The sequence below is a fragment of the Callospermophilus lateralis genome, chromosome 1 (genome assembly GCF_048772815.1).
Source record: "Callospermophilus lateralis isolate mCalLat2 chromosome 1, mCalLat2.hap1, whole genome shotgun sequence".
NCBI lineage: Eukaryota > Metazoa > Chordata > Mammalia > Rodentia > Sciuridae > Callospermophilus > Callospermophilus lateralis.
Genome location: NC_135305.1, coordinates 66,529,496 through 66,556,992, shown reverse-complemented (window position 1 = coordinate 66,556,992; position 27,497 = coordinate 66,529,496). Strand labels below are relative to the sequence as shown.

At 37.0% G+C, this 27,497-nt stretch overlaps 1 protein-coding gene across 1 annotated transcript in view; it reads right to left on the bottom strand.

Moving 5' to 3' along the window:
* The window catches only part of Grm3 (glutamate metabotropic receptor 3), an 86,686-nt gene that overhangs the window by 39,680 nt on the left and 19,509 nt on the right, over positions 1 to 27,497 (bottom strand). The window contains exon 2 of the mRNA XM_076862580.2: positions 25,098 to 25,953. Within this exon, the coding sequence (XP_076718695.1) occupies positions 25,098 to 25,953 (856 nt within the window). The remainder of the gene's footprint in view (positions 1 to 25,097; positions 25,954 to 27,497) is intronic.

Here is a 27,497-nt window from a genome sequence, read left to right as displayed (position 1 = left end):
TATTATTATTATTATTATTACTATTATTATTTTCTTTTTAAGTGCTGGGGATTGAACCCAAGGCCTGTTACTCACATAGGTAAGTGCTCTACCACTGAGCTCCATCTTCAGCCCTAAAATTGAAAAATATTTGGAAATAGATTGTCTGCTTATTCAAGGTATTGAATAGCTTCAAGATACTAATTTATATTATCTATTTCTAAATAATGATTTAGAGGCATCAGTATTACATTGCCTCTCTTCCCAAGTGCCATGATTGAGATTCTGATGCAAGTCCCAGGCTGTACCCTGCCATTCTGTAAATGCAAGTCTGGTCCTACTACAATCACCACAGGCATGCTCATAGACAACTTCCAGGCAAAACCATCAAATGCTTGAGTTTTAATTACCCAGTCTCCTTTTCACATCATTTATACTCTCAATATGTTATGAGACATATCTCCTCTTCACATCAACCAGGAAAAGGTGTGATTATTGGTTATAGAAACCAGAATACAAAGTTAAATCACTGTAAGAGTTCTTCCATAGGTTCATTTTGTAAAAGTTGAATTTACATTGTAGAAAATAAGATATTTTCTCTAGTAATTAAAATTAATATGGTCACCTGGGAACAGATAATTTTTGGAATGGTGGAAAGAAAACACTTGAGGGTATCAGGGAATTTGCTCCACCTCCAGGCTCGCCTAAAATTTGGTGGATATCACTTTACACATGTACCTTCTATTCCCATTTTGTTTTGATCTTAGAGTACCTTATGTAGAGCAGAAGGCATTTCTTGACTTTTTTTTTTTTTTTTTTTTTTTTTTTTTACTGAGCAAGTGCTTTCCACTTTACAGCTAGTAATAGAATGACTCTGGGAGGTGGTGGAGGTGCCTGTGATTTTGGCATTCAAGGGTTAGAACGTTCTACATCTTGGATTAAGTGCCCCTGAGTAATTACACTACAGAAATTGCAGTTTTCAGGCAAGTTCATTCTTTGTTTGCTGATCACAGCAGTTTCGTTGTGTTTATACCCCCAGGCCTGCTGGGCCATGTAGAATTAGCCTCAACTCTGCCTCTCCATCTCTGATTGTTGCTGCTGCAGTGGTCAGTTTTCTATATTTTTCTTCAAACAGTTTCAAAATTGTCCTTGGAGCATTTCTTTTGTTGGCTTTAGGATTTGCAACAGTCTTTCTTGAAGGTGCTATATGGTAACTCATTTGAAGCACAAGCGATAGTATTTTTGAGGTAGCAATTGGAACAATTATAAAGTTCCTTTTTTCCCCCAAAGCTTTGCTTGATAATGTGTAATTTTTAGAAGGAAGAAACTTGCAAAAATTGTTGCAGAATAAAGGGGAAAGGTAAAAAACTATTTTTTTTTCTTAGATTTACTGCTTCCCACACATGCATAAAGACATACAATGACAGCTATTTCTTTCATTTTCATTTTCATCCCAGGAATTCAGCAAATAGCATCAGCATCTCCAGCTGTGATAATTGCAGTGTAAAGTGAAGCACTCTTTCAAGTGGAGTAGTTGGAACTGTTTTGAGCAGGCTGGTGGGGATGTGTTTTACACACTGATACATCTTGTAACAGAGGTGTCTGAGGTAGATGTTAGGGGTCATTGCATGAAGACTCTAAGGCTTTTTTTGACCTGTTTTGATCAGAGGTGTATTCAGTGAGGTATGGTCACTAGGGCACATTTGCACACAAGAAAGTTGATACACCTCTTCCAGGCATTGTGGAATCACATCTTCTTTCATTGCTAATTGTACTCAGTTTCTGGAGTTTTGTGAGCTGCTGGTTTGAATAACATTGCAAGCATGGATTGGACATTGAGGCATTTGGCATATCTGCTCACTTTATTGAATAATGTACTTGGCGAAGCCCATTGTGTACCTTCTCCTCAGTTCCTTCTTTTAACCAAATGAGGAAGAAATCACAGACTACATATGATTGTTGTTGCATAGGTACCTGTTTGTGTACCTACTATGTATCAGCCCATTGAATTTAACCCAATATATGGGTTCATATTGACAATTTACAGAGGAGGAGACCTTGTATGAAAGAGCTCCAGTCATGTAATGAGTAAGGGAAAGCCCAGGACCAAATCAAGGAGGCAGGGCTCTAGCCGTGTATTTTAAATCTGATGTGCCCTGCCCTAGCCTACTCTGATTCTTAGGTTCTTTGGTCTTATTTACATATGTGTTGCTAGTGCTTCCCAAGGCACTGAATTTATCTGCTATAGTCATTGTCACCTGCTGATTTAGCTGTCTAGAAGACAGAAACCTGTCTTGTTCCTCCTTACGATATAGCATAAGGGGCACCTATGCTTATAGCAACGAGTGCTTAGTGAAACTCCAACTAGGAATGACAAGCAGGGCTTCTCTTGCAATCAAAATCACCTTCACAGTGTGATGTGAGGATTTCTATAAACAGGTCCTTGAGAAAGAATTCATTTTTCTGCTGTCACCAATAAAAGTAGTGATTTACACTAGAAGGAATGTCCTGGTCTGCAATATGAGATAACATCTAAGAAGGTAGGCTCAGCGTGTGTGTGTGTGTGTGTGTGTGTGTGTGTGTGACATGATCTACTTCAGTAGATTCAAATTCATCTGCTAGCACTAGACTACACATTTGATAGTTACTTTTGTGATATGAATGGCTTCTGGGTAAGCTTAATGTTAGTTATTGTTTTGAGCATCTAATTTATTGAGGATAACTTTTGACACTGTATTTGTGAATTATTTTTGGAGACACTAAATTAAAACACATTTAATTTGGGCAATCAAAAAGAATTGTCTCTTTTTAATTAGGAGGAAGGGGGAAAATTGAAACAATGAAAAGTCCCTAAATTTTCTCCTTTTTCTTAATTCATACATATTCTTTTATTTTTAGTGTCAACCTCTTGAGGTAGATTTCACTACTCTTCCATTTACTAAAATAGCTCAGAAAGCCTACATTTAAATACTTCCAGAAAAGTAGATTTTTGTTTTTAGCATAGTAACTGATGTTCCAGCTTCAGTTGAGATTCCTGAACTCCTACCTCAATCCATTGTTCATATTTTGGTCAGAACATTATTCCTAAAACTGCATTTGCTATGTCACTCTCTTGATCAAAGCCCTCTAATGAGGGTTGGGGATGTAGCCAAAGGATAGAGCACTTGCCTAGAATGTATGAGGCCCTGGGTATAATTCTCAGCACAGGAGAAAAATGAATAAAACTCTTCAATAGTTTTTTGCCTTTATGAAAAGAAGTTCTCAACACTCTTGCTGTCCTTGATAAGGACTCCCTTACCTCTCTAACAAAGGCTTAACTGCTGCCTCCTAGCTTTCTTGTTCCTTAACACTTGTCTCTGCACCACCTTATTCCCTTCTTTATGCATGGAATTTCCTTTGCCTGTGTTCCTGTTCACCTGACAAATTCTTATCTATGTCTTGAGACATTAATTACTTTTTGCTGACCTTCCAAAATTAGAATGCATATACTCCTTTGTTTCCCTATAGTACTTGATCTAACCTCATGTATCTAGCATCTGGTAGATCTAGAGCTAAATGAGGGAATGACACACCCATGATCTTGACCTTCATGGAAGTTGGCCTGGTGGGCTGCAAACAAGCAATACAATGTAAAATTCTGGCCAGTGCTATGATGAAACCTAGAGTAAGGTGTGGAGAGTGATGGATGGGGGCAGGGAGCAGAGAGGATTCTTTAGATCCAGTAATGCAAGAAATTTTCTTTAGGGAAGTAGTATTTGAACTTAAAGATAAGAAGCCAGCCATCTGAAGGTCTGGAGGAAAGAAATTTCTAGATGGAAGGAAGAACAAATACAGACTTTTTAAGGTTTGAACATGCTTGATGTGTTTGGTGAACCACAGAAGTCAATGTAGTTGATGCACAGGGAATTCAGAGAAAGGGAGGCAAGACATGAAGGTGTCATGTCAGGCAAGGGACCAGATCATAAGAGGTCATATAGACTTCAGGAATGTATTTAGATATTACTTTCTCATTCATGAAGTTTTCAGGGGTTCTGATTCAATTTGAAAATTTTACAGCTCATCCTAGTTTCCATTTGGAGAATGAACTCTAGAAACATAAGGAAAACCAGTAACTTTCAGAAGTGGAAGTAAGAGATAAAGATGGATGTCTTGCAGGAGGAGTACAGATGGTAAGATGTGGTCACGTTTTGGATATCTTTTGAGCAGTGCTCAAGAACTGAACATTGGAAATGGAGGAAAAAAGAGTACTCAAAGTATAGATTTCTTTAAATGAGTGGATAATGGTGGTGTGGGAATGATATGTAGAGGAGCAATTGAGTTGTGGGGCTCAGAGGTGGAAGGACAGGGGGAGGGGAGAAGAGAAGTGAAAACACAGAATTTTAAATTGGATATGCTAACTTTGAGGTATTTTTTAGATATCTAAGATAGGATGTCAAACATCAGTAAATATACAATCTAGATGGCAGCAGAAAGAACAGGGAGAGAAGAAAAAAATATGATTATCTCATGGATTTATGATTATCTCAAGTTGATATCAGGGTTTCTAGGAGGCAAGCACACAGATATGGTAGACAGATGAAGCTTTAGGACATCCCATCATTTAGAGTTTGCACACAGAATGAGAAGGAGGACTGAGAGAGAAGGGCCAGTGAGAAAGGAGAAAGAGTGTGGAATCAAGGATATTAGTGGAAGACCACAGTGTGATGAAAGGGAGCAGAAGCCGCGGAGTCCTAAATAAGAAAGAATAAAGAAGTCAATAATCATCTGGGCCCCGTGTGGGTTAGATTTATCACACTGTGTTGTATTCACTCTTTTACCTGTGTACTCTCTGGTAGATTCTAATTTCCTTGAAGGCAGAGATTGAAAATAATAATGATAATATAGATTTTATTTAAATGAATGGATGTGGGAATTTTATTTAAATGATGGTGATGTGGGAATGATAGCCTTTCTAGCCTCAGTGTGTAGATAAAGGGCCTAACACATAGTAGGTGCTTGATAAGTATTTAGCAGCTGAACTGATAAATAAATGCATTCCAAAGCCTGGTACAATGATTGCTGAACTTGATCACGTTCAGAAAATCAGAGAAATTTTCCTGTTCTTGCACTGACCTCCAGGTTAAATTGTATTTTAAATTTTCTCTAATAAGTGACATAAAAATAGGTGATCATAAGTAGGCCCCAAACAGCTCACTGAATAGCATTCTTTAAAAAATGATGGATAGCTGGACAGAGCCCACTGTACAAGAGGGAACTGGGAAGAATGAACTATATTTTCAGTTAATTTTATATTCATAAATAAGATTGGATTTATAGCTCTGCTTTGATTCACCTCATTGAAAGCTAAAAGAGAGAACTGAGTCTTTCCCCAAAGGAAATCTAAAACTGAATACAGCATAGATGGTAATGGTGCTTTTGCGTAACTTTCAATAATGTATCATTTTATAATTTAATAAGAATCCTAGGGAGATATATTAGAAGGGACATATAAAGCATTTAAGTTTCCTTGGAGAAAGCTATTCATGATTTTAAAATTATGGTGATAATTATTGGATAATGAGGAAGATTAAAATTACATCTGATCTACACCTTGACAAGCTTCATTTCCTCGGAGCTCAGCATTTATTCCCAAACTGGGAAAAGAATAAGACTTTTGTTGTGGTTGTTTGATTCTTCCTCTAGCAACTCCCCCTGCCTCCATGTCTTTGATTAAGAAATTTTTCATATTATTTCTAAATAAGAATATTTCTAAATATTCTTCATCTTTTTTCTAAATATTGGGATAACTCAGTGTTCTGGTCTATGATTTTTTTTTCTCTTCTCTCTTTTCATCTCCTCCCTAAGTGATCTGATTTTATTTATTGTCATTTTAAATATGCTGATGACTTCCAAACCTCTCTAATTCAGAAGCAGCCCCTGGAATATGTATTCTCAAATCCTATTGGTTACCAGACTGTGGATTCTTGAAGATAGGAATTGATATCTATTTTATCCATGATTGTATAAAAAAGTACTCAATGTTTATCCCCCAAGAAATGTTTACAGAAAGTCAGTAACAATGATAAGAGTGAACAGCACTATATTTCTCCTAATTTGACAACTTTTTTGGTGGGTGGAGGTTACTGGGGATTGAACTCAGGTGCACTCACTGAGCCACATCCCCAGCTCTATGTTGTATTTAGAGACAGGGTCTCACTGAGGTTGCTTAGCACTTTGACATTGCTGATGCTGGCTTTGAACTCACGATCCTCCTGCCTCATCCTCCCAAGCTGCTGGGATTACAGGCATGTGCTACTGTGCCCAGGATAAGTTGCCATTTTATTATTGAATGCTTTTACTTTGCTAGAGTGCCCCCACCCCAAACCCTTTCTTCATACATTTAATTCAAATGTCACCTTTGTGGTGGTGAAACAGTATATCCTTTCAGCTAGAAGTGATTTAAACCTTCCAGGTACTCATGAAACTTCATCAGACCTTTTTTCTGTTACTTAGCCAAGGATGAATTAACACAAGAACAATAGATTCAGATCATTCCAGTGCTATAAAATAAGTCCTTCTCTTCACTGCCCCAGTCTGAAATGTTTTTACCACACTGGATTGTTTCATGGTTTTATGTTTATTCTTCTGTAATGTAAGTTGGCAGTAGAGAGACACAAGGAGAGATGGTTTTTGTTTATGAGGAGATTTGCCTACCTATAAATAGACATTTGTATCTTGGTTTGTTCAAGACAGTCCTGGTGTGTGCATGTTCTTGCATAATTATGCACAAGGATGATCAAGTGTATGTTTGCCTAATCTGTAAGGTGAATCTATGAGTGTAGAAATCACAGCCCTTGACACATTTTAATGTGATTCATGTACAGAAAAGAACAGTTACATAAAATTGTGCATAATGTAAGTAATTTCCCCCAGAATTTGTATTTGTATATGATGGCAGAAAATTGACTACCCATATTTCCTTTTACATAGAGGAGTTTATTTTCTTAGTGATCTCTGATGTTATATTTGGAGAGTAACCATGGCTTAGAGTTGAACATACCAACCAAAAGCCACCTCTTATGAGAGTTGACAAGTCATCCATGGAGGCATTGGCATTCAGATATGATGTGGGGATGTAGAGCGATCCCACAGATATCTCAGCTCCCTGACTGGGCTTTAGAAGAAGCATTTTTCTGATATGAAGTTCCTATAAGTTCCTATAAGTATATATACATTCTGTCCAGCAGATGGAGTGTTTGCAGCAAATTGTTCTCTCCAATCCCACCCCCTCCTTGGAAATTAACCACCAGGTTTCTGCCAGAACCTGCCACATTCAGGGTGACATATGATGCCGTTAAAATAAAATATAAAGGTTAAAGAAAGATCAGTAATAAGTCCTAAGCTGAACATAGATTTTAAGAAACCACCTCTAAAAGAGTCTAGAAATTAATAGTCCATAATATGATGAAAAACCCCAGCTGACTTCAAAGGAACCTCTTGCCTTCTTTTTAAAGAATTCTGTTTAATGCATAATTCACTCAGTCCATGAAACATTCTGGGAAACTTTTGGATGGATATCAGCCTTTTAATTTAAAATTATGCACTCTGGGAAATGGCTGGCACTGAAGGTGGGAGTCTACTAGGTAATTTACACCACAATCAAATTGCAATTACAAAGGAGATTAAAACATGGCTTTAAAGAATCTAACTCCACCCTCAGGGCTACTAGCTGTTTGGTAAACAGAGAAAGAGTGGGCCTGTAATTAAAGGAAACCTGTAATTAAAAATTCCAAACCTCTTCAGCTTTGTTAGGGTGACACTAAAATCTCAAGGGAAAGGGAAGGAGCCTCATTTCCAGGAATCTTAGTGAGGTAGTTTTACATCTTCAAGGGGTTGCATTTCTTCTGATATTGTCTATCTATTTTCTACTTTTATTTTTTCAATTGATACTATTCGTATTTTTAGGAATAACATGAAGAATTTTCTTATCACTGGAGGATGACTATAGAGGAGATGAGTATGTTCAGGCTGTGACAGTGACTTAGCCATATAATTTGGAGTGCTAACTCCAAGGCAGAGGCTCTGTAAAGAATCAGAGTTGTCTGGGTCCATCTTTTGATCATTCCTAGAAGGTTACTGTTCCCTAAGGATTTTTTAAGAACTGTCCATGCTAGAAAATTGAAAGAGGAGGAAACCCAAGTAGGGGACTAGGCAAAATGATGTAGTGTGAAAAGATTGTCTTAAACTTTCTTCTTCATCCTGGGTGCCAATTCCTCCAGAGCTCTTCTCTGTGGTGGTTCCTCAGGATAATGCCCTGAGCAAGTCATGTTCTATTAGATTGATAAAAAGACATGTCCTTTGGGAGGTCTTAAATTGCAAGTTACTTTCTTAAATGGAGAAATGAAACTAACAAGATCACGTTGCTGGTGATTTTGCCTGTAAGTCCTGACCACCATGATGTGACCATACATATCCTACCTAATATCTGGAACTTTAATAGGAACCAAGGTGTGACCTTGGGTAACCCCATATCTGCGTGGCAATATATATACTTCCACCATAAAACTTCCTTCAGTTTTTAACTTGTGCTTCATTAATAACTCGGATTTCAGTCAAACCAATATCCTAAGCTGATCCCAAATAAATAGTTACTCTGATGTTAACAATTCTTTAAAAATGAGGTTGATTAAAATGCAACTGGTATTATTTGAACTCTGAGGTAAATAACTGATTAAATGAGAATATATAGGCCTGATTTTAAAGACATTTAATTCCGCTTCCTTGTAGGAATTTGACTCAATTCTAAACAGATTGAGAGATTAAAATATTTTGCATGATGCCTAAGATGTTTTATTTCTAAAGACCTATGAATCTAGAAAAGTGTTTTCAGAGGCTCTCAGAAATATAATTAATTACTGAATTAGGTCCTTAGAGACAGGAACTGCTTACAGCCTGATGCAGATCTTTTATCTAGTTAATTAGTTTTATAGGAAGAATTTTGCACATTTAGCAGATGAGTATAGATTTTATTACTTGAAACACAATACAATTTATTTTTATGTTGTATTTTTAAATTAGAGAAAAATAATCTTGAACTCTGAAATAATTCCACAAGTCCTGATAATAATGAAGGGCACTGTGATAAGACATCATTCTCTCAGCCACATTGTACTGCCAAAGGAAAATTAAAATTGAAGCCGTTTAAAGCCCTCCAGATAGACCAACTCATTCAAGATAAGAGATTTGTGGTGTTCCAGAGAAGTTTAGTTGCTCATTATATAGAGAAAACTGGTTCTCCACATACGAATGAACTACACTGCAAAAAGCTGTTCATAAATCCCTTTGCTACTAAGTCCAAAGTGATGGCAAGGAGTTTTGCTAGCCATCCCTTCCTTTCCACTAAACATTTGAAGTGGTGAAATGGACATATTATTCTCTTCCCAAAGAGACAAAATTTTCCTCATCAAAAATCTGCTGAGATAGAATTACCCTTGATGTCCCCTGCAAATGCCCTCAGGAGTTTCTCAGCAGCATTTTCTCCTTCACAACCTTGATGCTCACTTCGATTCTGTTTAGATTCTAATGGGCCCTGATGCCACTGAACCATCTGCAGCTTGAAAAAGAATTTCAGCAGTAACATTTTCACTGAGAGTAGGTTTTAAGTTCTTAAACTTAATTCTCATCCCCTTTTGAATGAACAAATGGCTATCAGGCATCGGAGATAAACAGTGATTGTCTAATCATGGACTCCAAAGCTCCCCCCCACCCTTTTCTCAGTTGTGTTTCCTTGGGTGTTGTTGTACAACCACATAAGTACAGTCATATTGATGTGTCCCAAGTAGTATGAGGCAATCTCTAACTCGGAGAATCACCTACACTCTCCAAATTCTTCATCTCACATGGTACTGCAAAGTGAATCACTTTTCTTAAACACTTGCAAAACTTATTTCACCTCTCTTTTCTTTAGTAATCACATATACCTTCTTACTTGTACTTATTTCCTTTACTTGAACTTTTCAAAAATGGGGTAAATAATTATCATACAAACATTTCAAACTGAAACTCTGTAGCAGTTATAAACATGATAGCTACATATAATGCTTACACCCTCATATGTTTAGGTAGAATGTGTGCAAATTTTTTGTTGGTGATAGCTTTGCTAATTTGAATATAAATTAGTAGTTTTATGTCTATAAGGAGAGTACTATCTATTATGTAATTTCCATTATGTATAAATTTTATACTATATGTCAATAGACAGTTGTAACCATTATATAAACTTTCTATTACATAGAAATACACCTCTGGTTTCCTCATTTAATAATTGAGTATAATGAGCTGAAAAGGGGAGAAAATTTAAAACTTGAAAACATAGACTAAGTTACCCTTCTGGTTTTTCCAATGAGGAACTCTGAGGAAGCCTTCAGTGCAGGCTCAGATTGATGTGAGGGAGCAGTAAGTCACCATTTAGGGTTTGGAGGAGATTTGCCATGACTATATCAGGTGGGTAAGAGTGTCATCCAAACTGCTGAGTCTCTATTCATCTGCCCTGAACGGTCACCAGAGATGACAGTTCCCGGTGAGTGGAGTCATTGCAGGAAGAGAAAATCATTCACTGGGATGGAGAAACAAAAATGATCCATGGAGTGGCTTAGTTATTTTATTGCCTTTTTTTAGGACCAGGATAAAACATGGCTTAAAGTTCAAAAGTTGATTCTATTAGCAATCTGAAAAAAATATGTGAAAAGACATCAAGCTGAATGTTTTTTTCTAGCCCTTCAGCAACCCTTTATTGCTGTCACTTATCATGAACTTTTACTCTGTTAATAGCTTATGAGCAGTTGGATGGCACCTCATGTGCTATAAACAAAAAATTTATGGGTCAGATGTGTTGTTGTCATTTTCTCTCTCCTTTCCCTAATTTTTACCTGATGTTTCTCCCTTATGGTGAAAAAGGAAAATACATGTTCTGGCCAATTTTTGTATGAGCTCCAAACAAACAGGAAAAATGACACTTTGGTCCATGTTGATAGAAGATGCTCCCACAGGACAAGAAACAGTATTGACTGGATGAAATTTTGATGAAGTGGGAAAAATGATCCACTGTTTCAGTGGTACTGAAAGATAAGCTGAAGAAACTATTTTGTGGTAATTTTATGAAAAAAAAATATAAGAACTTATTCCAGTGGATATATTTAAATGTATTGTGTGTGCATGTGAATGTATTTGTCACAAATGAATATGTTATGGAAAAAAAAGTTCTTCTCAAAAACTAATCTGTCATTTAATATATGACATAACTGAAGCCCAAAGAGCTTGATTGACTTGCTCAAGGCCACAGAGCTGCTTAGTGGCATGACTTGGGCAAGCCTCACACTTCTTGATTCTGAGTGCATTGTATTTCATTTATATCACTATATGTGGTTGCATGAAAATTACTTTGAATTAGAGTTACCCTCTAATTAGAGTTAACCTCCAGGAAAAGATAAAATTTAAAAAAGAAGATGTTTCTGGACTCACAGAGGGAATGTTTTCAGTTAATATATTATCTGAATTGGTTTCCAATTCAGAGGAACCAAGGAAGATTACGTTGCTGTTTTTGGTGAAATGGAACCAAAGTATGAAACTTCTAATGATATGGTATTCATTAGCCTGGTTGTTCTTCAGAATGAAAGCAGTAATTATCAATGAATTACTAGTAGAATGCCATCTTTTCATTTCAGATTAGATCTGTGACCATCTTGAATACAAATTTTGTGTTTTACATGTTCCCACATGTTAATAATAGCCCCAATTGTATAAGGGGCTTCAATATTTTTTTCCATAATATTGAGGAGACATTTTTAGTTTATTGACTTTTTGACAAGGATGGTATTGAATAAACTATTACAGGCCAGAATCTATGTGGTTTTATTTATAAATGAAAAAACCTAATGTTGTCACAAACCATAGAGGAGAAGATCCCACCACAGAGAGAAAAGACTGTGGTGCTAACCTTGAGGATCATGTCCTACCCATCAGATTCATGCAAATATTTATGCAATTTTTCAATGATTTACCCTTCAGTTGCCTCTCAAGAATTCTTCTTTGAGTTAATTCTTGCCCTTTCCTCAATCCTTGGTTAGAATTTGTATTTCCTTTAACTATATTTAAGAAGCATCATTTGCTTGGGATGGGTATAAAGATCAAATGAAATGCTGTATTTGAAAGTATGTTTTTAAGCCTATGGTATCAAATGGCTGATTTTATTGCCCTAATACTTCTATTACAGCTGTCAATGCAGACTGCCTCATGCTGTGTTTCAAGATGTACCCTTGCCTTTCCCAGGAGACAGGTTTTCCTCAGCATGCTTTTCCTTTGTCCCCTTTCCAGTGTCGGACAAAAGAAAAATGCTTCAATAATTGTTGCAGAAATGACATAGCACGTTGGTCAATAAAACTCACAATACTTTATGATGCTCTTATAATTAATAATACATTATGTGGGGATGGGTGTAACCACCTTGCTCTTCCTATAATGGAAAGAACATGCAAGAGGTCAAAGCAACCTGAGGATAGCTTGAAGTCACACAATTAGACTAGAGGTATTTTTTTTTTTTTTCAGAGAAGAAAACCCTTTTGTCCCAACATTCAGGACTAGGCGAACGTCACTTGGATATTTTATTTCTTCTTTAGACATGATCAGCAATTGTATGATAGGAAGTCTGAATGGGAAATGTACAGATTTCTATTGAAATGCATAACATTTTGGTAAGTGCTTGAATCTCATCTTAAGTCTTGAGGAAAAAATTACAATTTCACGAGAGGTAAACTCACCTGTGCTTAATTGGTATTGTACATCACAGAGAATTGACTCTGGTTTTTAACCACGTGCCTTGGTATTTTAATAAATGGCTTCTTCCTGGGAAATTAAAATAGCTGAGAATATTTGATATTTATAGAAATATATATATATATCAGGATGTCAACATTGATTAGTCTCTTTAGGTTTATCTATTGGCTTTTTTTATATGTGACTATAATTGTTTTTGTTTTTGTTTTTTATTGGTTGTTCAAAACATTACAAAGCTCTTGACATATCATATTTCATACATTAGATTCAAGTGGGTTATGAACTCCCATTTTTACCCCAAATACAGATTGCAGAATCACATCGGTTACACATCCACATTTTTACATAATGCCCTATTAGTAACTGTTTTATTCTGCTACCTCTTAAAATGTGTCTTATTCCAACTCCGTGATATTGCTCCTGTCACTTCTCAGAGCCTCCACTGCTTCTAATCGCAGAATTAAAGTTAAAAAACTTAGAAACTTGTACAAGATCTGGACTCTACTACCTCTCTGACCTCACCTCTTCTTCCATGCTAATTTCATCCAGCCACACTGGTCCTTTTGCTTCACCTCAAACACATCTAGGAGGCTCTCACCTAAGACTTTGTTATTTCCTTACTGGAAATGCTCTTTGCAGCAATGCCTCTCTCTCATTTCCTTCAAGTCTCTGCTCATAAATCAAACTGTCAGTGAGATATCTTTTACCAACCTTATATAAAATAGTAAATCCACCATCATCACCACTACCCAACACACACACACACACACACGCATACACACGCACCTCTTAATTCCGAGGGTCTAAGGCTGGGACTGATGCAAAGAAGGTCTGCAATAGTGCTGAATGAGTACATGAAATTTCCCTGTTTCTTCAAAGTCTGTCTCTAATCCGTTTCCTTCAGGATTCTTCCAGTATGAGTGGAGAATATATTACCATCTTCTTTAAATGCAACCAGTAATTCTCATTCTCTCAGAAACAGACATGTCTTAATCATATGAAAGGTAAGGACAAACATGCCATCTTCACTAGGTCTATTTGGAGTATCTGTTATGTTTCTAAACCATTAACAGATGAAACCTGAACTGGCTCTGTGACTTCCTTCAATCCATAGGGCCATGATTCAGTGTCTTTTACTCTTTTTGGTGTTAGTATTTTCTTAAGATTCTTCAGCAATAACCATAACCAGAGTACTTTGGGCCTCCAGTTACATTTTTTTTCCTACTATATCACATAGAAATCACTGTGCTCCCTGTTATCTTGGAAGTCAAGGGGACATATTACTGGATAACAATCAAAAGATGTAAATTCTATTCTAGGAAGAGTTTTTTCTCTTTGACCTTGGGTAAGTGACCTCACCTCTCCCATCCTTTACATTCTCATCTAGAAAATGGTAAATAACATTGACTTGACCCACCTAGTTCACAGAGCTGTGGTAAGGTTGAAATGACAGTGTGTTTAAAGTGATTTAGAAATGATGAAGTGCCAAGTGGGCATACCTCATCATAACAAGTACTAGCATCTTAGAATTTTGAATTCTTGGCAATGTTTTTGTTTTATCTTCTTGCCTGAGTTCTTGTAATGGGCCATCGAGCATGAGGGAGATGTAAATAAATTCCTTGCCAAAATGCAGCTTGGGATATGGGAAAAGGGGATGGACCTGCATACTCAGGGGATCAAGTTAATTAATTCAATCTCTCTGGTCTAGTAGCTTGAATGAGCAAATTTAAACTGTAAATGGCAGTGAAAAGAAAAAAGCAGGAGGCTGGAATATAGGCCTTTGCTTTCTTAGTTCTGTTGTTAAATTAATTAGTTAATTTTAGTTGGATTTTAAAAGCGTCTGTCAGAATCCTATTTATTGCCACAGTATTTTAAATATTATGATATAATTTTCCCAAGAGAAAAAATATAAAGTATATTTTCTTTTCCATGCTATTTAGCAAACAGATTAATTCAGCCTCAAGAAACCCCTGCAAAGCCAGATGCAGTGGCACATGTCTGTAATTCCAGCCACTCAGAAGGCTAAGGCAGAAGGATTGCAAACTCAAGGCCAGTCTGAGACCCTGTCTGTTCCGGGGGATGAAACTCAGTGGTAAAGCACAGCTAGGTTCAATCCCCAGTACCAAAATAAAAACAAAAAGAACAAAGCCCTGCAAGATGAACTTGCCTAGCACTTATGAGGCCCTGAGTTCCATTCCCAGCACCATAAAACAAAAACAAACAAAAGATCCTTGCAAGACAAAAGGCAGAAGAAGAACATGTAAATTTCCCCAGGGAAAAGGAAGAAATTTAACTGAGAAGAAATTAACCACAGAACAAGTTTTTAGGAAGAACTTAATCAGGCAAAATCAGCCAAGTGACCCATGTTAGGAAGTTGACATGTTTGTTTTCCTATTAGAAATATTTTATTTATAATTTACTGTTTAAATATGTCTAAAGAAGACATAGAGTTCTTAGTGACTAAAAATGAGGAGGAGATGAATAGTTTCATTATAAATGTCTTGTTTCTTTCATGTAGTTATCAGTGATCAAGTAACCTATAAACAAAATTTTCAACAGGGAATTCTTAAGTTCAAATTTAAGAATGAATCTATGGTATTTAACTCTTTTAGAAATAAAGCTGAGTTGTGACAAACTACCACAATCTGCTGATAACAATGAACTCAATGAGAAAAATGCGCAGACACACTGAGAAAACCCACAAAACTATAATGGTTGTGCATAGAAATTCTGTAAGAGTTTCAGACCTAGTATTTTTCTCCTTTCTTTTATCAATTTGCTTTTAATTAAATATGGAGGTTTGTAATTAGAGCAAGAGAATGGGGTGATAGGGAAGAAAAATGTAGTCTTAAATAGCATTTAACACAGTGATTACTTTTTTTTCCTGTGATTTACTATTGATTCTCGGAAATAATGGTATGGTATTGCAAACATTGATCTGGTGCAATTTGATGCTCTCAGAGGAAGGAGTGAAATATATAATTGGAGGTCTATGCTATGAGTCATTCTTTACTGAAGACATCATTATGGCAATTAATGAAAGAGTTAACAAATACATTTTTGGATAATGAATGTTAGGTGATTGTTTATTATTACTGCTATTGTCCATAAGCTGAACCAAATGGCATTGACATTGGCACCCTTTTTTCTAAAAAAGTCATAGTCCTACTCAGTGTTAATCTTTTAGGAAGTGTTTTCTGACCCTCTATCACTGTGATTTCTCCTTTTTGTGTACATACTGTGAACTTACCCCTCTCAAGTTGCCAACGGTGAACTGGGGTAGTGTGTATAAGTTATATTTATATTCTTTTATTACACTTGCTAGTTGCAAAGCTACTTGAGGACTGAAATAACTTTTTTATTCTTTGTTTTTCATTCTTCTTAGGCCTGTTACTGATACCCATGAAACACTGAAAGTTTCATAATGATATCATGATGTTCTGTCTTCATTATATGCATGTCACTGTTGCCCACAAATTCACTTCATTTTTTAAAATATGTTTTTAGTTGTAGTTGGACACAATCCGTTTATTGATTTATTTATTTATTTATTTTGTGTTGTTGAGGATGGATCCCAGCACCTCACAAATGCTAGGAGAGCACTCTACTACTGAGCCCCAACCCCAGCTCCCTCCCTCCATCTTTTAAAGAATATTATAAAAGGACTCAATTCATAACATTAAATTTCCAATTCTGTCTTTGCTTTATCATGTAGAACAAATTTTTAAGAAGTTTGCTATGATAAAAGGTGAGACCTATAGCTAACCAACTGTTTACTATAGGAATAGAAAGTGCGATCTTGTTTCAACAAAGAATCTTCTTTTTTGGGTGGGGCAGAGAGTACCAGGGATTGAACTCAGGGGCACTTGACCACTGAACCACATCCCAAGCCCTGTTTTGTATTTTATTTAGAGGCAGGGTCTCACTGAGTTACTTAGCATCTTCCTTTTGTTGAGGCTGGCTTTGAACTCATGATCCTCCTGTCTTAGCTTCCTGAGCTGCTGGGATTACACTGTGCCTAGCTCAACAAAGAATCTTAATAACTTGGACCAATGGTTCTCAAATTATTCTCCTACACTTGGGTTTTGTATGTGATAAACCCATTCTACAACTAAAACAGAAATAATAATCTTTTCTGAATCAGCTAACTAATTAATACACTATATTGACAAATTGTTATATTCGGAAAATTTGGTTACTTCTTGAAGAAGAATGACTGAATTAATGGACAAATAGCAGGTTAATATTCATGGTAAATCTTAGACATGTAGTTGTACTTGGCTCAGTGGGCTCATGTGTGTATGACTTAACTTTTGTAGTTGAAATATTAGTTTAAGGATTTAATATAGCTCTCTGCTAGATAAACTGTTTTTTAAATAGAATTACATATTTAAATATTCTGAGATGCTATTACTATAACTTCTGAGGACTCTGCCAAATTTATTTTACTTTAGACAGTGGGAGGAATCCTTTGACTACCATAGTTGTAGAATAAGTCAGACATAAGTGGAGTGCCTACATTGCCCCAGGTCCAGTATTAGGGGTTAGTGACATGTAAACTTTCCTGCTAATATCATATAAAGTAACTAAGGAGCTCTACACACAATTGTTAAATGTCTAAAGTGAGAGGGAAATAGAAATGGTGGACAGTTGTCAAGGTCTGTAGACATCCTTCTCAATGCCTACTTCTCGGGATGTTGTGTCAGCATCCCTGGTCTTCAGAAGTTGGGTCCAGTGCTCAGGCACAATGAAAATTATGGTAAGTCCCTGGGAGGATTACCAAATTAAACTCTGGGAAGAACTTCCCATACCTTCCTGTTCCATTAGATGATGATCCTGTAGAAAAAAATTCCCCCATTTCAGTGTGTGGTTGCTGTCCGGGTCAGGAATGTTTTGTTGAGCCCACTGAAAATACTTCCTTTCTCTATGTTGGTTTTTCAGTGTCCCATTGAAGAAGAGGGGTAGCATAAAAGTATATGAAAGTAGGAAAAATATGGGTTTTCAACTTGACCATGACAGTGTTTTCAGATTAGAAACCCTTAAAGACTAGGTTGTTTTGGGATTACACAGGATGTCAGAAAGGTCAGGAATATAGGATGACTGATTTTTAAATGTTATATTAGTTGCATTAAAAATACTCAAAACATTTTCTCCAACCTTCATATTCTTTTGTGAATGATAGTCCTGTAAATATGCCACAGTGTTTAAAAGTATGGAAAGATAGAGGAAATCGTGTATTTATTATCCTTTTTTCTTTTGATTAGCAAAGTGGTAGATCTATTTCTTTCATACTTCTTTGGGGATGATGAGGATTTATTTTTTTCTGTTTCACAGAAGAATTTGAATAAATTAAGATAAAATTAGGCTTTATAAAATAGTAATAATAATAGTAACTATAATAATAGTAATAGCAAACAGCAGCAGAAAGCACAGACCAAAGTCCACAATTAGGCGTCCACTGCATGACCTTAAAATTAGAACCATTTCTCAAGCTCCTAAGACACCAAAGCACAGATGCACAGTGCATAAACAAATAAGTGAGCACATTAGTGGTGCCCTTAGAGGGTTTAAATCTTATTCTTGTAACCCCAGGAAGCTGACCAGAGAGAAAGGGGAAGAAAGAGGTACAGGATATTTATCTTTACGTTTTCGAAATGCTTTTGATCAGGAGAGCTGGAACAAGTTTCTGTGCTTTTGTGGGGACTACAAATGTTCCAGTGGAGGAAGCAAGATCAAGAGCAGTTTGCTCTTTCAGGGACTTCAAAGCCCATTCATCTAAAGATGTGGCCATTACCATTTTGGCTTCCTCGCTGTGCCTTGGATGGCCCTGTACTTTTCAAGAGGAAAGCCTTGCTGGGTTGGGGCCAGCTAAAATGTATTCCTTGGAGTGCAGTGTCCTAGAAAATCTGCCCTGCCTGGCCTGTGCTTTGTGATTATAGTCCCAACCAGGCTTGATCCTCACTCCTATTGGATGAGTCAGGCGCAGAGGTGAATGGGGCAGCAAGCCTGGACTACCCATTTTCTGCATCTGCTGCTCTTCCAGGTATGGAGAATTGTAAACATAAGATCAAAGTTGGGTCCTATCCACCAGGTGCTAGGTCTATGATCTCTGTAGGCGGCTGCTTTATGGTACTAAGAAGTGAGTGGAGGCTGGGGAAAGCAAGCAAGCAAACAAACAAACAAACAAAATCTGTCATAGCTGTGCATCCTATTTAGTCCTGCTTTGGTCACCAGTAACAGGGGATTGCTCTCTTCACTGTTAAAATCAACTCTGGGATTTGGATTTGTTCATGGAATTTAGATCTGTTCTGGAAAAAAGCTACACAAAAATTTTCCAATCCCAAACCAAAAGTAAAACCAAAGCCAAAACAGCACAAAAAGCAAAGGGAAATGCCCCAATAGTGTTGCTCCTAATGATCCTGCTTCTATAGTTTGGAGTCATTCTGGAGACTAGAGGCTGGTGTACCTTCCAGGAAATAGGGACTGCATCTTTCTTATTTATTGCTGGGTCCCTAAGGCCCTGGCACACATTTAAATATCTGTGGAATGAATGATTAAATCAGGGCTTTGTTGTATCTTCTATTTATTATGTGATATTGGACAAATTTCCTCTGAAATCAAATATTTAATTTCTCCATTCTCAAAGATGGTAGGTAGGCCACCCTTGAGAATTACACAGGGGAATGTTAAGAATGAGTCCTGAGATAGTGTCCACTTGAAACTGGGTATGTATTGGGTGCTTCTGGTAGTATGTTCAATAAGTGGTTACTCTTTTTTTCTTTTGAATTGAGTGTATTCCACTTGCCACGTCACCCTGACAGTTGAGTCCACTTTTGTGTGCTTTAGTAAGTGAAGATAATAATGCTGACATCCTAAATTTCCACCTCTGTCAAGTGAGGAGTAGGCACAAAGCTCATCATTCAGGAAGGTCCTTTGTAACTCTATGATTTTATTCTGTTCTACTTTCTAGGACTGATCTGAGAATGAAAAGTAAGAGAGATTGTACTGCACCCTGAACAGAGTGACAGTGACATTGCATTTCTTTAAATGTTTAATAGGCCTCTCTATTTCCTCTGTTCTTAACTGTCTGAGGTAGTTTATGTTTTCCTTTTATATGCTGCACAGGCAAAATTTTATTCAGAGTCACTTTGAAAAGTCACATGACACGAAACATAATTCTCATTTAAATATTTACTTTTGAAAGTTGGGATACCATGACTCTTTCACATAGAAAATTTATTTAATTAAAAATTTGCTTTCAAACATCATATTCTAAGGTTTGGGATTTAAGTTCCACCTTCCAAAGTTCGAGTGTTGGATGCACCACTTTGCTCCAATTAGTTGAGCAAGTAGCCCAGGAGCATTGAAGGGATAATAAAATGGAACACAAAAAGAAGCACATCTTAAACCTTTTGATAAGCATTTCCTTAATATCTAGTATGTGCCAGAAGTTGTGTTCAGTTCAGTGTTTGACATCAAAGACATCCTATCCCCAGAGCCTTTGTGTATGTCTAAAAGCAACACTAGATTTGGTAAACTAGATTTCAGTCATGGCCCTGCCACTAATCCGATGTATGACCATGGGAAAATGGGTTTCATTTTGGGGAGTTGCCTCTACAAGATGGTGATGAATATCTTCAAGCTCTAATGGTATTTGGTTTTACATTTATCTCAAAGGAAATGATAGAACATAACTGAAGGAGAGTGCTTAGGTAAAAGCAAGCCATTTCAGAAGTCGTATAGTACACTTTTCTTTCTTGAAATTCACTTGTTAATAAATAAAACATATACATTAAATTTTCATGAAAGAATCACCTTATAAATCTGTTGATTGATTTTTTTTCATTCCTTATTCCTTCAGTAAACATTTATATAATGCCTCTTCTATGCCCGAAACTGTTAGGTATTTGAGATAAGAGATGATATATATGTTCTGTCCCTTGGAAGAGCTCACAGTTCTGGCAATAGAGATGAGAAGAAAATCCTAGTTTGGTTGTGAAATGCTGTTCATAGTAAATAAATATTTACTGAGCACCTATTATGCTGGGAACATACGAGTCAACAAAATCAGTAATGACTTCTGTTTTCCTGAAGCCAAAATGCTAGTGTGAGGATCAAACAATAAAGAATAAACACGAAAGTAATAAAAGATGTGTGTAGCAGGAGATGAAAAAACCATAAGATCAAAAGAAAGAAGAGCAGGTTAAAGGGAAAAGGGGGCAACTGTGGTGGGCGTCAGGGTAGGAGGGACGCCCTGGGGTTTTCCGGCAGAGGAGGTAATATATAAATGAAGACATGAGGCAAGCAAGGGAGCTGATTAGCCCAGGGATATGTGAGGAAGAGCACTATAGTCAGAGAACTGGCTGGAAAAAAAAAAAAAAATCCCTGGGGTACAAACAGTGCTTGATGGTGTGCAGTGAGAAAGAGGGAGCTTGAGGGACACCAACAGAGCTGAGGGGCGGGGGCAGGTCCAGCAGGGCCTCTCAGGCCTGATGGATCATGTGAAGCCCGAGAACTCCTTGGAGGGTGTGAGCACCGGACAGACTTGCTGTGGCTTGCATTTTTAAAGGGCATTCTGGCTGTCAGGTAAAGAATAGATTGTGGAGGCTGGTTGGAGGTAGGCTTAATTGGAAGGATAATACCGAAATGTGGACTAGAGGTGTTGGTGGCTGGGACCATGGTGGTGGTCGTAGCCATTGCGATGATGAGAAGCGATCAGATCTGGGATCCATGTTGAAGATGGAGTCAACAGGATATTTTGGCAGATTGGATGGAAGGTATGAGGGAAAGCAAAATGCCAGAACAATACGGGAAAATGAAGAGGGGCACTTAATTCAGTTTACAAGTTCAAGTTAAGTTTCCTTAGCAAATATCAAATAAGTTGACTATTGAAGACACATAGGAATAGAGGCATTTACGACAGATGGGGGCAGGGCGAGAGTGTTCTAGGTGGAAGAACTGATATGTTCAGATGGTCTGAAGGCAAAACAAAGGCATAACATATCTGGGGGAACTGCATGTAGTTTCAGTGGAAAGAAGGGTGAATGTGGGATATACATGGGTTCCAACCCATGCCAGAAAGCTCACTATTTAGAAGAAATTTAATAAGGCATAGCTCTTCAAAATCTATTTTGCAAAAGGAATATTTAAACTGTGTTAACTTTAAACAAAACTCATGTTGACCAATGCTTGGACTACCTAGTAAGAAAGCACCAAACATCAGAGAATATTTTAAACTCTGTTGTTAAAATACTCAGGAGGCCTAGCTTTTTCATCCTGTAAAGGTGAGAGTTATTAGAGAATTGGTTACCACTGTCCCTTTTCAGAAGAATCTTGGAGTAAATGCATTTGGAACAGGCAGATGGCTGAAAGAACTTTTTTTTTTTTTTTTTTTTTTTGGCCCAACTGAGCAGATTTAGTGTCTGCGAAGTGTTTACTATGTGCCTAGTCCATTGCATCAATATTCAAGTTAGAAAAATAGAGATAACATATCATAAAAAAATGCCAAGCACCTGTTTTGCAATAGCTGACAAAGAAAAGAAACTTGATACTTTTTCAATCTTAAGTCAGTAATATGACATTTATGCTTATAATCTTTAATCTATATCTAAATTTAAAAATATGTATATATTTAGTCATATACAGGTTACTATGAACTCAGATTGTCATTCTATAATCTCCATTCTCTACTACTTATGTATCTCCTAGTAAAGTGCTAGGTTCTTACAGTCAATCTTCATGTTTTAAAAAATGTACTATTTAGCTAATTTAATATCTTGGTACCCTCCCATTAGTTATGCATCATCTTGTCTAATTTTCATTGCTAAGCATATTCACCTTGTGGCCAATATACATTTCCTCTATTTTCTATAGTTTAAACCTGCTTTTCATCTTGCTGCTCTCTTCAGAGATAGAGAGGGACTGGTAATGTATGGCAAATTGAGAAGATTAAAGCAGCATTTTGTGGTCAGGTATGCATAGCCAAACTGAGTTGTTGAACTAGAGCTAGTAATTGAACAAGACAGACAAAAAAGAAGATACTTTTGTTTCATTTATCTTAATAATGGCATTATTTCTTCACTTTTCTTTGGCTTTTAAAACCCAAGCAGTCAGATGAAGGAAAATGTTTTGGTTACATAAATCACCTTGCAAAGGCTCTCTGAAATCTTGAGCTTTTGTGTTGATAAGTGGATATATTTGTATATTTTCATCAAAGGATTAATGAGCAAACTAGAAAAACAAAGTTAATTAATAAATGTGGTGAATAAAGATAAATGGTTATCCCAAGAGTAGTTTGAAGGTGTTCTGTATTGAATTATCTTAAGAATTAAATGCATTGTAGATGCTAATTTTGGATAACCCAGAGTTAATTTAGTTTTAGAGTAAAGGAATTCTTTTTCAATGATTCTAAGATTCATTTATCTTCTGGATATGTCAATCAGAAGTGATCTGGAATTTTGAGATGAATGTTTATTTAGTACTATTTATATTTATATATGTATATATGTTATTGTTTCTATATGAATCAATACACATGTGGGAATGCAGAGTGCAAAAATTTATGACCACTTTTAATAATCATTCTAATGGTAAGAGGTTATTTCTATCAGATGAATAAGAGGGAGGAGTGACAGTATGGATTTGTATTGCTTTTGTCTCCCTTTGGAGAGAGTGAAGAAGACAAGTTATGCAAAAAATGCACGATGGCATTATTTGTGCTTATTTTCAAGGCTGCCTGTGGGTGAGAATTCCAGAATAGGAGCTAATGTTCACAGACTTCTCTTGCCTACTGCTAGCAATTTTTGCAGACCACTGTACTTCTTAATTTTTTTTAATTTTTATATTTTTAGTTGTAGTTGGACATAATACCTTTATTATATTTATTTATTTTATGTGGTGCTGAGGATTAAACCCAGCTCCTCACATATGCTAGGCAAGCACTCTACTGCAGAGCCACAACCCCAGCCCAGACCACTGTACTTCTGAGGTACCACCACCTTTAATATGGATGTGACACCTTCCAGTTTTGCTTCAATGATAGTAACATATATGTGTATACATTTTCAGGTCTTAGATGATAAATAAATTGATAAAGACTATGTAATCTTGAATGATGCCCTAAAGCATGAAAGATTATTAGCAATTTAGGCAAATGCAAGTATTGTATCATTGTAATGTTTTGGCATCAAAATTGTTTGTGTCTAATATTAATTACCATTTTATGATTTGCATTAAGCCTGAGTTCCCGGAACTGGTCCCTTAATGAAATCATATTTTAGTACAAAATGCAAACCTAAAGATTTTTCTTTTGTATGTTAAAGATGCATTAAAATAAAATACAGCTGGGCAGAGTAGTGCATGTCTATAATCTCAGCAATTTGGGAAGCTAAAGCTGGAGGATTACAAGTTCAAGGCCAGCCTCAGCAATTTAGTGAAGCCAAACAACTTAGCAAGACCCTGTCTTAAAATAAAAAGTAAAAAGGTCTGAGGATGTATCCCAGTGGTAAAGCACCCCTGTGTTCAATCCCCAGTATAAATAAATAGATAGATAGATAGATAGATAACAAAACAAATGACTATATTTAGAAATACTCAGACCATATTTAGAAATAAAAGAAGAGGCAGCAAAAGTGTCTTAGAGTGTACTTTGCATGGTCACTACTGATCAAAATGACTTCCATTAATCTTCAATTTGATTATATATATTAAAACTCTCAGAAAAAGTTTCACTGAACATCATAAATTGAGAAAAACCACAACTCTTAAAACCTATAGGGAAAGTTTTCTGTATAACAGAAGAAATAAACTACAATGTCTGGGTATCTTTTCAGTTTTGCCCTTAATTAAGCACTGGGAAAAGTGACTTTTTTTTTTTCTCTCTCACCCACTGTGAAAGTTATGAGATTCTTTTGCTCAATCTCCCACAAGGAAGGCTTGGAAGTTCATGTTCCTTAGGCAGTTGCCAATTCTGCTAAAGGAGATTAAATGGCCATGTCACATGTGTCATATCCTGCAGCTAACAATGAGAAAGAAAAGAGCAAATGTAGCATGGCCCACATCTGGGCAGCTACCACAGTGGGGCCATCAGTCTAGGGGGCCTTTGATTCTCATATACTAAATCAACTAAGATTACTTAAAAATAAGTAAAAACCTCAAAAAGCCTTCATATTGTACCTTGAATATCTGTTCAACAGTTTGAACTTTTGTGGCTCTGAAATAAGGATTTCTGGTTGGGGACAAAGGTATTCAGTTCCTGTATGATTCCACCTGTTTGCACCATAGAAGATGATTAAAGGTGCCTTGCTTACCTGTGAAATTGATTTTCAGCAAGTAATCCTTGTACAGCTTCTTTCCATCCAGGATCTTCATTGCATCGCAGAGCTTGGTAGTGTTAGGACAGAGGGTGCGCTGCATTTTGTGCAGGGCATGGGCCATGGCATAGACAGCATTCACCACAAACATGATCTTGGATTCTTGCTCATAGTTGCTGCTGTCAATGGCCAGGTGCTTGTCGCAAACCCGCCGGTGGTTTCTCTTGTTCTGGAGGCTACACTGGAACTTCTGTTCCCAGAAGTCCCGAAACCAGGGGTTGCGATGATTGTTGTAAGGGTTGAGGCTCTGGAAATAGCGGTCGAACTGGCGGACAGGATGCGAAGCCAACTCCAGAGTGATGGCACCATATGCCACATGCTCGCTGCCTTTGACAATGCTTTCCTGTGCGCCCCAGCCATCGCTGGCTACCCAGGTGAAGGAAGCATTGACGCGGCTGGCTGCGGCAATGAGCTCGCGTGAATCGTCACTGCGCATGAAGAGGACCACGACTCGCGCATTGGGCTTCTGCAGCAGCTCGCGTATCACACTGTCATAGGACTTGCGGATGTTGGAGCGGCCCACCTTCTCTGCGGTCGCGATGCAGATATTGCGCAGGCGGGCTTCTTGCTCAAAGGCCTCAATCCCAGTCTCTCCGTAGTCGCCCTCAGAGGCCACAGTGGACACGTAGGTCCAGTTGAAGAAGCGCAAGATCTCGGCCATGGCTTTGGCCTGGTAAAAGTCGGGGGGCACGGTCCTGGCAAAGTAATCATAGCGCGATTTGTCGCTGAGTTTGGCACTGGTGGACGCATAGCTTATCTGAGGGATCTGGAAGAGCCTCAGCAGGTTTGCCACCTGGGAGAAGGAGAGAGAGAGGGAGTTCTTTCTTTAAAACTTCGAGGAAATTAAATGAATGAACATGAAAACTGATAACACCTGCCTTACCTTTGACCAGTACCCTTTCATCTCTAGATCAGCACAGTTTTTTTTTTGTTTTTTTTTTTTAAATCAGTTTTTGAGAGTATATCAGACCCTTCCCTGGATACTCTACTTGGATATTAGGAAGGTGATCCAAAGCAGGTAGTGCTTGCTCTGGGAAAGTGCATAGTACTAAATGAGAAGGGAAGGGCACCACCTGGTAGAGTTTTCTAGACTATGCTAAACCCTAGACTAGGAAAATCTGTTCAGATGCCTTCAGTGTGGTTGTTATAAGTTTCTGGGGTCCTGCTAGAGCTCAAACAATGAACTACAGTGAATTGGCCAAATTCAGTTTTTAGACAACTTGGCTGCAGTTGTATAGAAGAGCCAGGGTGTTTAATTCTCACTTCCCCCTCTTTTGCTAAAAACAGCAGTCTCTGAAAGAGTTTAATTTGGGAACTATGTGCCACATGGACAGTCCAAATTAGACATTTATTATCTAGGTTAAGCAAAAGAAAAAAAAAATCAATTCTACTGAAATTCTATTTGGTCCACTCAAAAACTTAGGCATACACTGTTCTAAACTTTTGAAAAACTTGACCAACTTCTTCTGTTTTCATTTTCTTAAAAATTGATTCTGTTTGGACTATGTGAAGGGAAAACATACAAATATGCTATTCTTACAGATTTTTAAAATTATAAATCAAAGAAGCATTGAGGACATTGTTAAAAATGAACCCCCTTCTTAAAAATGTTTAAAGCTTATTCTGAATCAAAATTTAAGTATCTTAAAAATCAGCTGTCAACAGTATTTTTATGTATTAATTGTAAAAATGAAAAGGAAAGTGACACTGGTTTAATGAGGAGGATTGCATAGAGCATTTATAGAAATATGTAGTTAGGAATACAAAATAATAATGTGTTTTTATTCTCCCAGTCTTCTGAAAACTTTTGTTTCTATACGACTTTAGTTAAATTATATAATATTCTAAGTGGACGTTAATCAGAAACAACTTGAATATTTTAATGTACTTTAAGTGCATTGAAATGAGTGCTTTGAAATTTTCCTTCTGGAAATTGTGGTTTCACATTTATATTTGACATGTAGGGAGCACAGCTTGAAATAGGCAGCTGTTAGCAAAGAGCACAAGCAACATAAAACAACTGACATCTGAGTCCTGATTAATCATCATTTCATGTGACAAAGGAAACCAGCAACCAAGTTCACACATAGCTACACAGCATGTTATTGAAGATCTGGCCTGCTATTAAAACTAACACTTGATATAGCCCAGAGCTATCAAAATGTTTTCTGTATCTTTTCAAATCCTGGTATTTCTCACTTAACCACAGATTGAATAGCCAGACAATTGAGGGCTTGACACACAACATAATGAAAAATTAGAATTCAATTTTTTTTTTTTTTTTTTTTGCATTTGGCATTTCAGAATATGGGAAAATTTGGAAGAATGGAGGTGAAT